The sequence below is a fragment of the Hyperoodon ampullatus genome (genome assembly GCF_949752795.1).
Source record: "Hyperoodon ampullatus genome assembly, chromosome: 9".
Classification (NCBI taxonomy): Eukaryota; Metazoa; Chordata; class Mammalia; order Artiodactyla; family Ziphiidae; genus Hyperoodon; species Hyperoodon ampullatus.
Window position 1 is genome coordinate 56,834,360 of NC_136922.1, and position 14,668 is coordinate 56,849,027.

The window sequence follows — 14,668 nt, forward strand, 5'->3', positions numbered from 1 at the left end:
TTGTTGCTTTGGGGAGTTGAGGATATTTACATTTCACCCTCTGTATTCCTTTTGCTTTAAAATCTGTGAATTTGTCCTAGTTCAGAGTGATAAATTAATTTTATACTCCATCACTTAAAGCCATGCTCCTCAACCTTTTTTTCATTATGCCCTTCTAAGGCATTTTTTTCCCGAATGGATCTCCTCTCTGCAAGACATTTTAACACCACAGATACACTGGATATCTATTTATGTTGTCAGGTAGGGTTGAACTTTGGAGGACTACAAACCACTGTAATATCTAAGATTCTCCTCCATGCTTCAAGAACCAGTTTTTACTCCCATGGGGATAATATTTCTCCCATTGAGAATGTATGATTTAAAGTGGTTATCAACCTGGGGTTACTTTGTATCTTCCACTCCCACCCCTGGGAGACATTTGGCAATGCGTGGAGACATTTTTGGTTGTCACAACTGGAAGGAGTGCTATTGGCATCTTGTAGGTAGAGGCCAGGGGGGGAAGCTGCTAAACATCCTACAACACATATGACAGAAGACAGCCTCCATCCCCCCACCAAGGAATTATCCTGTCTCTAATGTCAGTAGTGCTGAGGTTGAGACACTGACTTAAAGTATGTAAATTTTTCTCTTTGTTCTCTATTAAACATAATTAAATTAAAATATAAATTTGAAATATATGAAGGTTCAGTATTAAGGATATTATATAATGTAATTTATTTACTTATATTTACAATAACACTGAAGTCTTTCTGTACAAAGTAAAAAGTGTAAGAATCTTTCTTGTCTGGTTGGACATAGGGATCCTACCATAGTTGAGAATTAGACTTAAGTGGCATGTACTTGGCATGTTTGTGTTTTAAGAACAATTAATTGTACCAATTATGTCTTCAGACATCAAAACAGCATGACTTTAAGTCTTTGATGCTTGGGCCTTTTTTTGAGTTTTCTGTTTTTATGTCTTTCATCTTCTCTCTCCTGTTTTTTGGAGGGGCAGAAAAACCTAATGGACACTGAAGTCAGCTGCCTGAATTTGAATCCTGGTTCTGCTGCTTACTAGTTTATGACTTTGGTCATATAATGGTGAAAACAAAGTACCTGCCTCACAGGGTTGTTATGAGAATAAAATAAGTTATTATGCTTATTTATGTATAGTAAGTCCTTAATAAATGCTAATTATTATTCTGATCTACTTAGCATTAAATTCATTAAAATGCCAAATAATTTTACTTTCTTTTTCTCTTTGTAGATTTATGCAGGATTATTTTCTGAAGATAAATGTTGGTACAGATGCAAAGTACTGAAAATCATCAGTGATGAAAAGGTAGGAACAAGTGTTCAATTTTTTTTGCTCTGAGGAATATTTATTTTGGTTCCAAAATTTGATGCTTATTTAGTCCTTCATTGCTTATTCATAGTAGTAATAAAATATGGTTGAATGAACTTATAAACTGATTAAAACATAAATTTTTCCCCGTAGAGAACACAAAAGAAATGAATTGCTTAAAAAAATACAAGTCAGATTCAGGAATATTCTTCTGATTTTAAGTTGTTGTATAATCACCCCAGATTATCCAAGTATAGATTACATAATTTGTGATTATTTTTGGTGACCAATTGGTTCTTTGTACCTCAGTTCTTAATAATTATGTTTGATTCTTGCTGAGTAACTTAAAAGTTCATTCTATTAAGATTGAGTAGGAAAAGAACATTTGATTGATCCTGAAGTTATGGTTATCTTTTACTTAGTTGATGTGCATATTGTTAATGAAGATTGGCTTGCCACTTTCTCATGCCTTGGTTAAATGTGGTGAATTTTCTTTGCATTTAGCTATTTTGTTTCTTACGTTGTGAAATTGTGGGAGATTTTTAAGGGAATTTGTGGAGATAGGATTCTGAATAGCTGTTTGGTGGCAGTTGCACATTGCAGGCTCTGTAAAAGCATCTCTGTAGGGTTTCTTTTACTGTTTTTTTCTGTGTCTACTTTCCTGGACTTAAAATATTTTATAATATATATGTTTTGTAAATATTGTTCTTGGTGTAATAAGAAGGTAAGGTGAAACACCTTGAGTAATGTTCCAAATATCTTTAAAAAATCTCGTGATTTATTACTGTCATGGGTAGTGGTTTATCTTAGTGAAATAGACTTTATCTTAGTGAAATAGACCTTTTCTCCACAGTTTGATAACTGGAGATGATATTTTGTGTTTGCTTTTGGTTTGGCTTTAACTTTTTTAAATTAAAGGGCAAGATGGCTTTTGACCTTGTAATAAACTATTTTTCTTTTTTACCTTTTATACAGATATAGAGCTGGAGGTAAGGGTGAATTTGACTCATTTCCAAGATCTAACAGTTGGAGTAGGCTTAAGTTTATCAAAGAAAGTTTCATAACTTTGCCTTTATTTTCAGATTTTATTGTTTCCAGCTTGAATTTAAGAAGGTTGATTGATTTTAACATTAGAGATAGGAGAGAGTCATAAGTTTCATAGATTTATGTTTATTTAAATACTATTGTTTAAAAGAAATCAAAATGAGAAATGGTACTGTTGGAAATAGTACTGTTTGGTACTGGTTGAACTAGTACCAAATATAGAAATCCTCGGGATCTCATGGACTATGGATTTTCTATATTTTGAGGATATTGCTGGAGCTCTCATTTCTGAATGCATTTTGTCAGTTTCAGGTAAAATGCTATCATGATTTACAGGTAGTTAACAGAAAGCAGCAAATGGGTAGTTTCTTTGGAGATATTTAATCTAAGTTCTGTATTAGCATTTCTCTCATTTTTTTCCAGTGTCTGGTGAGATATATTGACTATGGAAATACTGAAACTCTGAGTCGATCTGATATAGCTGAGATTCCTTTGGATCTGCAGTTTTCTAGTGTTGCCAAAAAGTATAGACTTTGGGGACTACAGATTCCTTCTGGCCAAGAAGTTACCCAGTTTGATCAGGCAAGTCAAAGATTGTAAATATTTTTGCTAATGGAAGTAAAACTATGTGCTGGAAGCGCAATATAAGTGTGCTAAAAATCCATTAATTTTCTTTGATGTAAAAGCTTGTATAAATTAATGAAAAATATGAAATTATAGAATAATTCACAGACAATTATATAATAATATATTTGTGCTCATCTTTGCTAGGTAAACATTCTTGATCAGATAAGACTGATATGTGTGTGTGTGAGTGTGTATGTATATGCGCACACATATAATAAATGTAAATAGTTTCTTCTGATGTGAAAGCTTCTAAGGATAGTCTCTTTTATGATGGAGAGAATGATGAATCTAATTTGTTTTTTGCTTTTGCGAAAGTATTTATTAAATAAAAGTGCTCTTTAATCAGTCCTGGCGATAAATATCACAAATTTGAAATTAGTGGAGTTGTAAATTAATTAGATTGTATCATTTTGGCAGAGGCTCATACTGTTCGATATAGTAATTGGCAGTGATGTTCTGCTAATCTAGACTACTGTTTGTATTTGTTTCCATTAAATTTTGGGTTAGCAACCTAATTCTGGAAGACTTCTAATAATTTCAGTGGTAGTCTTAACAAGAATCCTACCTCCTTTTAAATCTGTGCAACAGTGATGTTCTTTTGGTAGCTGATACTGCCATTGAGGGAATATCACATTGCAAAGTAATCAGATTTGTATTGTATATTTAGCAGCTCAAATGACTTATTTGAAAATAATCAGTACTAGAAGGAACAGTAAATTTTTTTTTTTTTTTTTTTTTTGCGGTACGCAGGCCTCTCACTGTTGTGGCCTCTCCCGTTGCAGAGCACAGGCTCTGGACGCACAGGCTCAGCGCCCATGGCTCACGGGCCCAGCCACTCCGCGGCATGTGGGATCTTCCCGGATCAGGGCACAAACCCATGTTCCCTGCATTGGCAGGCGGACTCTCAACCACTGTGCCACCAGGGAAGCCCAGGAACAGTAAAATTTGAAAACCTTCTCTTTGCCTCTTTTTGTTTTTTTAGAATCTTTTAGGCCGTTGGGTGTAGTTTTGTCTGCACTATAGTTAGTTGTAAGAAATGGTTCTGTACTTAAAACTTAGACTCTCATAAATAGAGTAAAGCATAGATATTATTGTAAAATTACACCATAAATTTTTGGTTTAAAATCTAAAATTTATTACTTTTTTTTAATATAAATGTTTGACTAAGGTAGAGGCTTATTTTGAATTTCTTGCATGCCTAGAACCTTGGAATCTTAAATTTACAGACCTTAGAATTCATCTGCTCTCATCTTATTGTTTTGCAAATAAAGAAATTGGGTCTACAACAATTAAATAACTTATTTAAAGTCATAAAGCTAATTAGGGCTGATCTAGGGCTAGAACTCAAGTCCATTGCTGTTCTCGTAGTAAGATGATATAAAATTTATGTAGATTGAAACAAACATGAATCAAAGAAAATGTCATTTTCAAAATTTATTTTTGGAACTGAAGAAATAAACTTCAGTATTGAGAATGTTTTATATGTTTCATAGATTCTTAATAGATGGTATTATTTGTATTTGCATGCTTACATTCAATGAAAAGACTATTCATTGGAGTTGAACTAATTAGCAAACTGAATGTTTTCTGGAAAGAAATGGTTATTCTTGAGTGCCTCTGCTTAGAAAGTCCATGTTTAGCCATTAATTCTCAGCTGAAGGTTCAAATGTAATTTCTTATAAGAAGTCTTTGCTGATACCCACCATTCATTCTCCTGCAGCTGTTTTAGTTCAATGTATAGGCATGTAGAGGTGTAATTTTCTTCCTCCCCCCACAAGATGGTGAGCTTGGTAGAGACAAGACTGTCTTGGTAGAGACAAGTATTTTATTCATTTTTTATGCATAATCTCCCTGCTTTTGCCTGTTAGGTGTTAGATGAGCATCCAGTTTATCTAGCATTTGAATGGATGAATGGATAAGTAGGGATTCAGTTAAAATTTTAAAAAAAGAAAAAGAGAGAGACTTCCAGAGGGTGTCCTGGAATACTTTCAACACATTTTAAACCAACACTTTCACACCTATGCTGAAGCACAGTTGAAACTGAAACTCAAAATGGTGGTAAAAATTGCTGAAGATCAAAGAAGATTAAATTATGTCCTAAATGCCTTTCTTACTCTGAAAATTTTCATGTAGAATGAGGGAATGAGAGGTAGAGATTGGAATATGGGTTTAACAGTTTAAAGGTCTTTTAACCTATTTTCTAATATATCCAGACAAGGTTGGGTAGACTAAGAAAGCAAGTGATGCTTTCCTATTTCTGAATAAAGTTTTTTGTTAGAATTTAGGAGAACTCAGATTTTATTCCAAATTAAGGGTTCTGCCTGTAATTATATATGATTCAGGGAGAATCTGGTTGAACAATTTTGTACTAATTGTGATTAATGACCATAACTAAAAAGAATTTCACTTCAGAGAAAAGTCTGAAAATCAGATTTCTTTGTAAAAATTTCTAAATAGTATACCTTTAGAACATTCAGCTTTAGGTAATTGGAACTTTTGTAAAAAGTAGATTTATTTCCACTTAAATTCATATGTTGCCCAAGGACAGAGTTTCTTGAAGTGTTAAGTATTAAGAATTTCACAATAATTTGTGATGTCAGCAGAATATGCTTGGTTTAAAAAAATTATTCTAGGGTGTTTAATTGGTACACATTTAACAATGTATAAATATGGCTGCCTATACTGGTCTCAGCTCTACTTCTGGAAAGGATTTTAGCAAGTGTGTAATTGGAATATAGTCATACACATGCAGAAGTATATTTGCATTTAGCCAACAACAAGGTAAGACCACTTTTATAGAGATTTCAGAATGAGGAAATACGATCGTTGGAAAAACTAGGTAGAAACAAAATAAGTGGAGAAAAACATGTTGGTGTAGCTGGTTTATGTCTTCTTTTTTTTTTATCTTTCTTAGGGCAGAGTCTTTTTGAGGAGCTTGATTTTTGAAAAGCAAATAAAAATGAGAATTAAAGCAACCTATCAAGATGGAACAGTTATTGCTCAGGCTGAGTATGGCAGTGTGGATATAGGGGAAGAGGTGGCTAAGAAAGGATTTGCAGAAAAATGCAAACTTACTTCCAGCACTAACATCTGTGAGGAAAAAAAATCGGATCCTGGTCAGTTTGTCCTCAGGAACCTCAAAAGCCACATTCCTTTGTGGGAGCATAGATCAAACCAGTCACCCTTTATCAGGCCAAAGGACCACTTAAGTGGGAGGCTGTCTCTTGACTTCAAGAGTGAAAATGATGCAGGAAATCATGTGATATTTCCAAAGTAAGACTACGTTGGGATTTTTAGTCTTAACTAATTTCTGATTTATGGTGTAAGCCCTTGTCATAGTGGAAGTCAAGGCTTATGTTTTTGGAGTCCACAACTATGTCAGTGATTCTGAGGCATGATACTGATTATTTCTGTTTTTCTCAAGCGGGTATTCTTCTCCTCTTTAGCAGGAATATTTTAATTAAAAGCCATTTTGAAAGAAAAATCATCCCTGAATTGTTTGAAGTTCACATACCAACTCTTCATTCCAACTCTTCCGAATACATTTATTAAAAATAAAAATCTACCCCTAAATCTAAATGATTCAGCCAAGAGCCAGAATTTCAGATAAGCTTGAAGTTTTTCCTTTGGCTTTAAGAATATTTTAATGAGTTTTAGGGAATTGCCTTTCCTTTTTAACAAAAGAGAGGCTCTTTGTTCTTCTTGTGAAAATTTACTGTGATAGAATTTGATTATTACCAAAGGTGTTCACTTTTTAGATAATTTTGAATTATAAACTTGAAGCAAAAAGCCAGGTTTGATGTTTACCAAACCATTCTTATACTTCTGTATCATAATCTAGGCTATGATGCCATGTCTTGGGTAATATAGCTGTTTTTTGGGACCTTATCAGTGCTCTAGGAACTAAACTGTCAGGTGGAGTGGGGGTGATGGGGAGGAGGGATTGGAAGAAACTGATACAGAAATGCTTTTTACTGTATTTCCTGGAGTTGATATTGCTATGAAGAAGTTGGAATATGTATTCTTTGAGATTTGGAGGCATTGTTTTTGAAGTGTTTCTTCAGTTATAAAACCTAGTTTGCATTAAAAATATTTTTTAATGTTGAACTAGGTAAAGGTTTTAGATTAGTTTCCAAAATTAACTTTAAGATATATCATGCTAAAAAAAACCCAAGAGAATTTTAGGGTTTGATCCCTGTAACACTTACACAGTTTGTTTTTTACAATGAGTGAATTTGTTTTTAATAGGGAAAATTCGGCTGTTGGTGGCTTTAATTTAGGGTCGAATGTCAGCCTGGCAAAAATTAAGCAGGACCAGAAACTGATTGAAGAAAATGAAAAGCTTAAAACAGAGAAGGAGGTTCTTCTTGAAAGGTATAAGGCATTAGAATTGAAAGTAGAACAGACTCTCCAGGAGCTGCAGGTATGGTATGTTCAATGGCGTAAGGTAAAGAATGATGAACTGGGAAATCTTTATATTCATTTGCTCTTATTTGTTTGTTTAATTTTCTGTCTCCTTTCCTTCCCTTCATCTCCCCACTCTTTATTCTCTCCTTTCTTTATATTTGTTTATAGATTTTTTTCTTATGCTACAAACTAATCATCTTTGGATTTCATTGGATGTTTGAGAGATTAATAATTTCTCAGTTACATTTCCTCTTATGTTCTTTAAAAATTTTTAACTATGGAAATTTTCAAACATTTTATTTATTTATTTATTTATTTATTTAATCTATTATTTATTTTTGGCTGCGTTGGGTCTTTGTTGCTGTGTGCAGGCTTTCCCTAGTTGTGACGAGCGGGGGCTACTCTTCATTGTGGTGCGCAGGCTTCTCATTGCGGTGGCTTCTCTTGTTGAGGAGCATGGGCTCTAGGCACGCAGGCTTCAGTAGTTGTGGCTCGCGGGCTCTAGAGCGCAGGCTCAGTAGTTGTGGTGCACCAGCTTAGTTGCTCTGTGGCATGTGGGATCTTCCCGGACCAGGGATCGAACCTGTGTCCCTTGCATTGGCAGGCAGATTCTTAACCACTGAACCACCAGAGAAGTCCCTCAAACATTTTAAAAAGAGAGAATTGAATAATTAATACTTATGTGTCCATCACCCAGTTTTTACAATTATTACACAGCAGTCTTTTTTAAAATCTGTACCTCCTGAGTAATTTTAAAACAAATCCCATTCATAATGTTTTAATGTATGTGCTTTTGTATGTATCTCTAATAGAAAAGAACTTCAAAAAAGACATAACCAGGGCTTCCCTGGTGGCGCAGTGGTTGAGAGTCCGCCTGCCGATGCAGGGGACACGGGTTCGTGCCCTGGTCCGGGAAGATCCCACATGCCGTGGAGCGGCTGGGCCCGTGAGCCATGGCCGCTGAGCCTGCGCATCCGGAGCCTGTGCTCCACAACGGGAAAGGCCACAACAGTGAGAGGCCTGCATACCACACACACACAAAAAAAGACATAACCATAATACTATTATACTTAAAAATTAACAATAATTCCTTAATATCATTTAATATCCAGTCAATGTTCAGGTTTCCCATATTGCTCCATGAATGTCCTTTTACGGTTGGTTTCTTCTAATCAGAATTCCTATTAGGCCCATACATTGCATTTTGGTTGATAGATCTCTTAAATTGCTTAATCTGCATCCTTGTGTTGCTTAATAGGCTCCTGTATCTCCATGTGTTTCCTTTTATGGTAGTTAGGTCTCAAGGTTTGCTCAGATTCGGGGCAGTTTTTTCCCCCCCAAGAATACTGTGTGGTTTTCAAATGTGTAGCTTTTTCTGATACTAAATATGTTATCCCAACACTATTTTCCAATTCTCTAACACCAACTGAATGTCCAACAATTCATTTTTGACACTAAGTACCAGGAGTTATCTCAGACTCCACAAGGTAAGGACTTAGTCCCTCAAGATTTAGCCCAGTTCAGGTACCAGCCACAAATCACGTCCCAGGCTACCCACACTTCTGTCTGGCTGAGTATAAATTTGAGGGTTCCTATGACCCCACCCCCACCCCCTGCCCTCAATTCAGTAATTCTCTAAAACAACTCACAGGACTCAGGGAAGTGCTATGCTTATGGTTACAGTTTTATTATAAAGGATAAAACTCAGGAACAGCCAAGTAGAAGGAAGAGATGCATAGGGGAAGTTATGAAGGGGGTGTGTGGGGGGGTCTCTGGGCCTGCCACTCTCCCAGCACATGGATTTGTTTACCAGTCTGGAAGCTCCCCCAAAGCTCATCATTCTGAATTTTTTTTTTCTGAGTTTTTTTTAAATCAAGGTTTTATTACATAGGCCTGGTTAAGTCATTAACCATTGGTGATTGAACTCAATCTCCAGCCCCTAGATTCATATGTGACATTCTTCAGGGAACTCTGACTCACAAATCCATTAATCGTGGGTTTTATCCATTATAACTAATCCTTTAGCCAGGAACATCTTGCTAAGTGCATTTCAGAGGTAAGGTCTCTTCCTCTTAGAAAACACTCTGTTTTCTTTTTAAAGGTTTAGTTGATAAGGAGATTAGACTAGTCACCTGCCTTTTATTTTCTCTATGGGTGTCCTGGTCCCCTTCCATGAAGGGAGTAAATGGATTATAGGCCAACTGCTTTGCCTGTTGGAGATATAAAGCCTTTCTTTCAACCCTGGAAAGTTCCTTGGTATCTCTTTCTGCCCTATCCTCTCTTCCTCCCACTCAGGGCAACCATTCTTCTGATTTATATATAACCACAGTTTCGTTTTCCTGGTCCTGTATTTCATTTAAATGGAATAATCCTCTGATACGTATTCTGTTATGTTTGTCTTCATTCACTTAAAGAATAATGTCTGTGAGATTTATTGAGGTTGTGTTTATCAGTAGTTTGTCCATTTTTATTGCAAAGTAGTGTTCCATTCTATCAATATACCGCAGTTTATTTACTCATTTTCCTATTCATGGGCATTTAGGTTGTTTTCAGTTTTTGGTTTTTTTTTTTGCGGTACGTGGGCCTCTCACTGTTGTGGCCTCTCCCATTGCGGAGCACCGTCTCTTGATGCACAGGCTCAGCGGCCATGGCTCACGGGCCTAGCTGCTCTGCGGCATGTGGGATCTTCTCGGACCAGGGCACGAACCCGTGTCCCCTGCATCGGCAGGCGGACTCTCAACCACTGCGCCACCAGGGAAGCCCTACAGTGTTTTTGATTTCTGGCATTTTTTGTTTGTTTGTTTCTTGTTATCTTTGTTTGTTTTTTGTTATTATTTCCTTCCTTCAGTTTGTTCTTCTAGCTTCTTTAGATGGAAATTTGTATTGTTTTATTTTTTATTCATATAATTGTTTATAATCTTCTGTTCTTTTATAATGTTTAAAGATTTCCCTTTAAGCATCACTTTACTTGTAGTCCACAAATTTTTATATGTTTTTTAAATTATTTAATCAAACATTTAAAAACTTCCCGTTATTATTATTTTTTTAAAATCATGAGCTATTTAGAAGTGTGTTGCCTAATTTCCACATATTTGGAGATTCCCCCCAGTATAGTTTTGTTACTGATATTTTATTTTCTTAGCATCAGAGAGCATACTCAGTATGGTTTCAGTCCTTTCGCATTTATTGATATTTGTTTTATTATCCAGTGTATTGTTTGTCCTTGGAAATGTTCTATATGCTTTTAAAAATTACATATATTCTACAGCTGTGTGGTGGAGTGTTTTATAAATGTTAATTAGGTCGAATTGGTTGATAGTATTGTTTAAGATTTTTGTATCATGACTGATTTTCTGTTTACTTGTTCCTTCAGTTACAGAGAGAGGAGTGTTCAAATATCCAGATATTATTGTGGTTTTGTATATTTCTTCCTTTTGTTCCATCAGGTTTTACTTTGTGGTTTTGAAGCTTTGTTATTAGATGCATTCACATTTAGAATTGTTGTGTCTTCTTGATGAATTAATTCATTTGTCTTTATGAAATATCCCAGTTTATTGCTGGGAATGCTCCCTGTTCTGAAGTCCACATTGACTGATATTAATATAGCAATGTTTGCCTTGTATATAGTTTCCATCCTTTAATTTTTATCTGTCTCTTTATATCTAATAAGTGTTTCTAATAAGCAGCTTATATGGTTGAGTCTAAGCTGTTTTTGTCCAGATTGATAATCTCACATCTTTTAATTGGAGTGTTTAGCTAATTTTCATTTAATGCAATTATTAATGTGGTTGGGTTTAAGTTTGGCATCTTTTCTATTTGTGTTATTTGTTGTTTGTCTTAAAAACCATACTAATTATTTGTCATCTGAGCTCCGGTTTTTTTTTTTTTTTTTTTTACAGGTGGACTAACAATAAGTTTAAGACAGTTGAGAAATAAACTGAGTTGACATTTCTTTTAGATTTAAACGATTCTTCAGAATTTTATAGTTCTCATCCACATGTATTTCATTAGCAATTTGTACTAAAAATTTGCTTTTATCGAGTCTTTGTAAAGCATTAAACACATTTTCAAAGATTCAACAACTTTTTATTTTCCCACTTCTGTTTCTTAGATTTATGTAATTTTTGGAGTAATTATCATAGCAATTACAGTGGATATAAACAGATTTAAGAACAAACATAACTGCTTCTTCATGGTCATGCTCCTCAGCAGATGGGAGCAGAAGGGCATGAGCATTCCCAAATGTAACTTACTATTAATCAGCATTCAGTATTGGCTCTCTCTTTATTTAACTGAAGCATTGGAGAGAATGTGAACACCAGAGAGCATGTTGTTTAAATATTGAGTAAAATTTCTGTGTTTAACTATGTAATACCTGGTTTGTAGTATAATTGGAATGAAATTGCTAGGTCTTTATCCATATTACTGCTCTATACATTATTTTGAATAATTATATTAGACATATTGTTAAGGTACCACTCAGAATCAAGGAGTTTAATCTAGCTTGGGTCAAGGAAATGATGTTTTTGATTCTTTTATAATGCAGAATGACATCAGACTTCATCAGAAAACAAATTGTCATTGATTATCATTTGGTTTTTAAGGGGATCTTTTATTTTTCTTTTTAAAATCTAAGTATTAAGACATATAATATGTGAAATTTTGTTTTTATTTGGTTTCTTATTAGGATGCAATATAAGAGTGTCTCTGTGTGAAGGCAGAAGACTGGAATAGTTTATCTTTTTCAGATCCTAGCTAGTAGGGAAATCAATGTTTGTCATCCTGTCGCCTAATATTTTTTAGCCTTTAAAATTTTAATTATGCCTAAAAATCATTTAAATAACAGTAGAAATACAGTTTCCTATTTGGGTCTAACTAAGATGTATTTGTTCTTTGCTTCAGCAAGAGAAAGCAACCACCATGGATTTGACTAAACATTTAGAAAGTACTCTGAAGACTTGTGTAGGTACCAGAATGAAAAATCTGGCAGCTAAGGTTGAAATATTGAAAGAAATTAGGTAGGTAAAACTATATTTTTAAGAAGGATAGTTTAAAACAAATGCTAATTAATTGGTGCTTTGTTTTGTATGCCTGCCATTTTTGCTTTGTAACTTAATCTTTGTATTTTTATTACTTTAAAGAAGGAAACTAAAAATAGTTACTCCTGAGACAAATTTTATATTGTTTTTGTTAGTGTTCTGTTATCACTGTGTGCCGTGATAGTGTCCTAAAAGTCATCTATGAGAATGAAATTGAAAAGTCAACACAACTTCTAAGTGGTAGTTTGATGAGAAACTACTATGTCCTCTTGTTTTGCTTGGGGTTATTTTCAGTCCTATACTGAAACTAGATTTTGGTAATCTAAATTGATTATACTCCGTCTAAAGAAAGAAGAAAGTAGTGTTCATGGAGTTAGAAGAAAAGTGATCTTCATGGAGTCAGAAGAAATTGGTTAGCAAGTTTTGTGCAGAGTTTATTCAGCATATCTCAGACTCTATATATGAGTTATGTAGGTATTTTACTTTATAGAGGTTTGCTTTATTATTGGTTAGGGATAATTTTTCACCCTCTTCTGCAATGTGGAAAAAATAGTTCTCCAAACAACCTAGTTCTCTTTTTGTGCTATACATACAACTTAAACCAGTAATTCATTTTCTCATGTACTTTGAAACACTAAGAAGATGTTGCCCTGAATTGATCCTGCACATTCGTCTTTTGTCCAGTGGGAATTTATATTCTCCAGTATAAATCCATCAATCGGTATCTAGTTTATAAGTTTCTAAATAGTTTGAGTAAATTAAGTCTCTCTAGAGCTTAATCAACTTTTAATGCACAACCAAAAATTCAAGTGACTACACTTGCAAAGCTGTGAGATAGACTTTGAACCAAAACAGTTCAAAATATTTTAACCCATATTTGAGGAAATAATGTGCTGTTAGAATGGTGGCAGTCTAACTGGAAGCTAGAAAAAAGAAAATGATGGGCCTTGTTGGTTTTGCTATTTGGTCTTTCTCATTGCTTTTTTTTTTTTGGATATTTTAAAAAACTCTGCAAATGCTAGTCTGCTTATTAAGGTACAAGGACTATGTGCCTGTCATCTTGGTAAGCAAGATTGGCTTAAGTATAAAATTTTACAGAATTATTTATAAATCTAATTTAATATCATTTAAAATCTGTGGACTTTTGAAGTTGTCTTTTTATATAAAGCTTTTTGAAAAAGATATTTAAATTTTTTTCTCAATCAGTTATGTTTTTAATTAAAAGTTTGTATCAAAGTTATTTATGATTTTATATGATTTAAAAAAGTACCTCTTCATAGCCAGTGTTGTAAATAGTAACTTTAGACCATTAGTATTTAGGTGTATTTTTTTTTCTCACAACACCTTAAAAATTTCTTGATCTTTTCCTTTTGCTGTTTTAATAGATGTGTCAATATCAATGTTCATTTTGGAAATGACCTTTCAGATGCTATACAAGTGTTGGATGAAGACTGCTTTACTCTCCCAGCTTCTCTGAATGAATTAGAGATAATTTGGGCAGAATACTCTTTGGCTCAGGAGAAGATTCAAACTTGTCAGAATGTGGTGGGTTAAGAATTTTTCTCTATGATGATTTTTATCTGTTGAATATAAGGAGATAATGTCTTTCAAGAAAGCAGAAGGACTGCAGATATTGGAATGATACTTTATGTGAAATCTTTAACTTTTACATATCTTCATATTAATAATTTGATTTCTTTTGTTGCCTTGTAAGAAAGGTAGAATAGATAAGTAGTGATTGTGGAAAAAGGGTTAGTTAACCCTTTTGCAGTCCCTTTTGCATGAGAATTTACCTCTCTCTGTTCCCTTGGTAATTTGATGAAATGATATTTCAGTCATGTTACTGGCAACATTGTTTAGGTAAAAATAAAACCCCTGATTGATAAATTGTATCTGGACTGGGAGGAACTGTAAACTACAAATACTTGCAACTGGGCATACCCCTTGAGGGACCCTGGCAGCTATACCTATAAGAGATGGTGGCTTTTGAGGGGCATGAGGCTTGTAAGCCAGAGTGGCTCCCACAACTGCTAATGTGGATCTTGTCTTCTGGTCTGAGTGGTGTGTTTTATGCTGCATTATAGGACTCTGCCTTACTGTTAAATGCTATCTAAGCCGTCCATATGTGAGTAGGGGAGGGATATGAAGAATGGAATATTTCATGTGACTTCATTAGTGTAGGTAAAAATATATTTATTTCCTCTTGGAATTTTCTTTAGTTTATTAT

At 34.3% G+C, this 14,668-nt stretch overlaps 1 protein-coding gene across 2 annotated transcripts in view; it reads left to right on the plus strand.

The window, feature by feature from the left end:
• Nucleotides 1-14,668, plus strand: part of STK31 (serine/threonine kinase 31) — a gene marked incomplete at both ends in the record, with an annotated part of 86,474 nt that overhangs the window by 11,950 nt on the left and 59,856 nt on the right. For both annotated transcript variants that reach the window (XM_079711125.1, XM_079711126.1), the window contains 6 exons: nucleotides 1,247-1,321; nucleotides 2,792-2,950; nucleotides 5,910-6,268; nucleotides 7,244-7,418; nucleotides 12,305-12,420; nucleotides 13,827-13,986. In XM_079711125.1, the coding sequence (XP_079567251.1) occupies nucleotides 1,247-1,321; nucleotides 2,792-2,950; nucleotides 5,910-6,268; nucleotides 7,244-7,418; nucleotides 12,305-12,420; nucleotides 13,827-13,986 (1,044 nt within the window). The remainder of the gene's footprint in view (nucleotides 1-1,246; nucleotides 1,322-2,791; nucleotides 2,951-5,909; nucleotides 6,269-7,243; nucleotides 7,419-12,304; nucleotides 12,421-13,826; nucleotides 13,987-14,668) is intronic.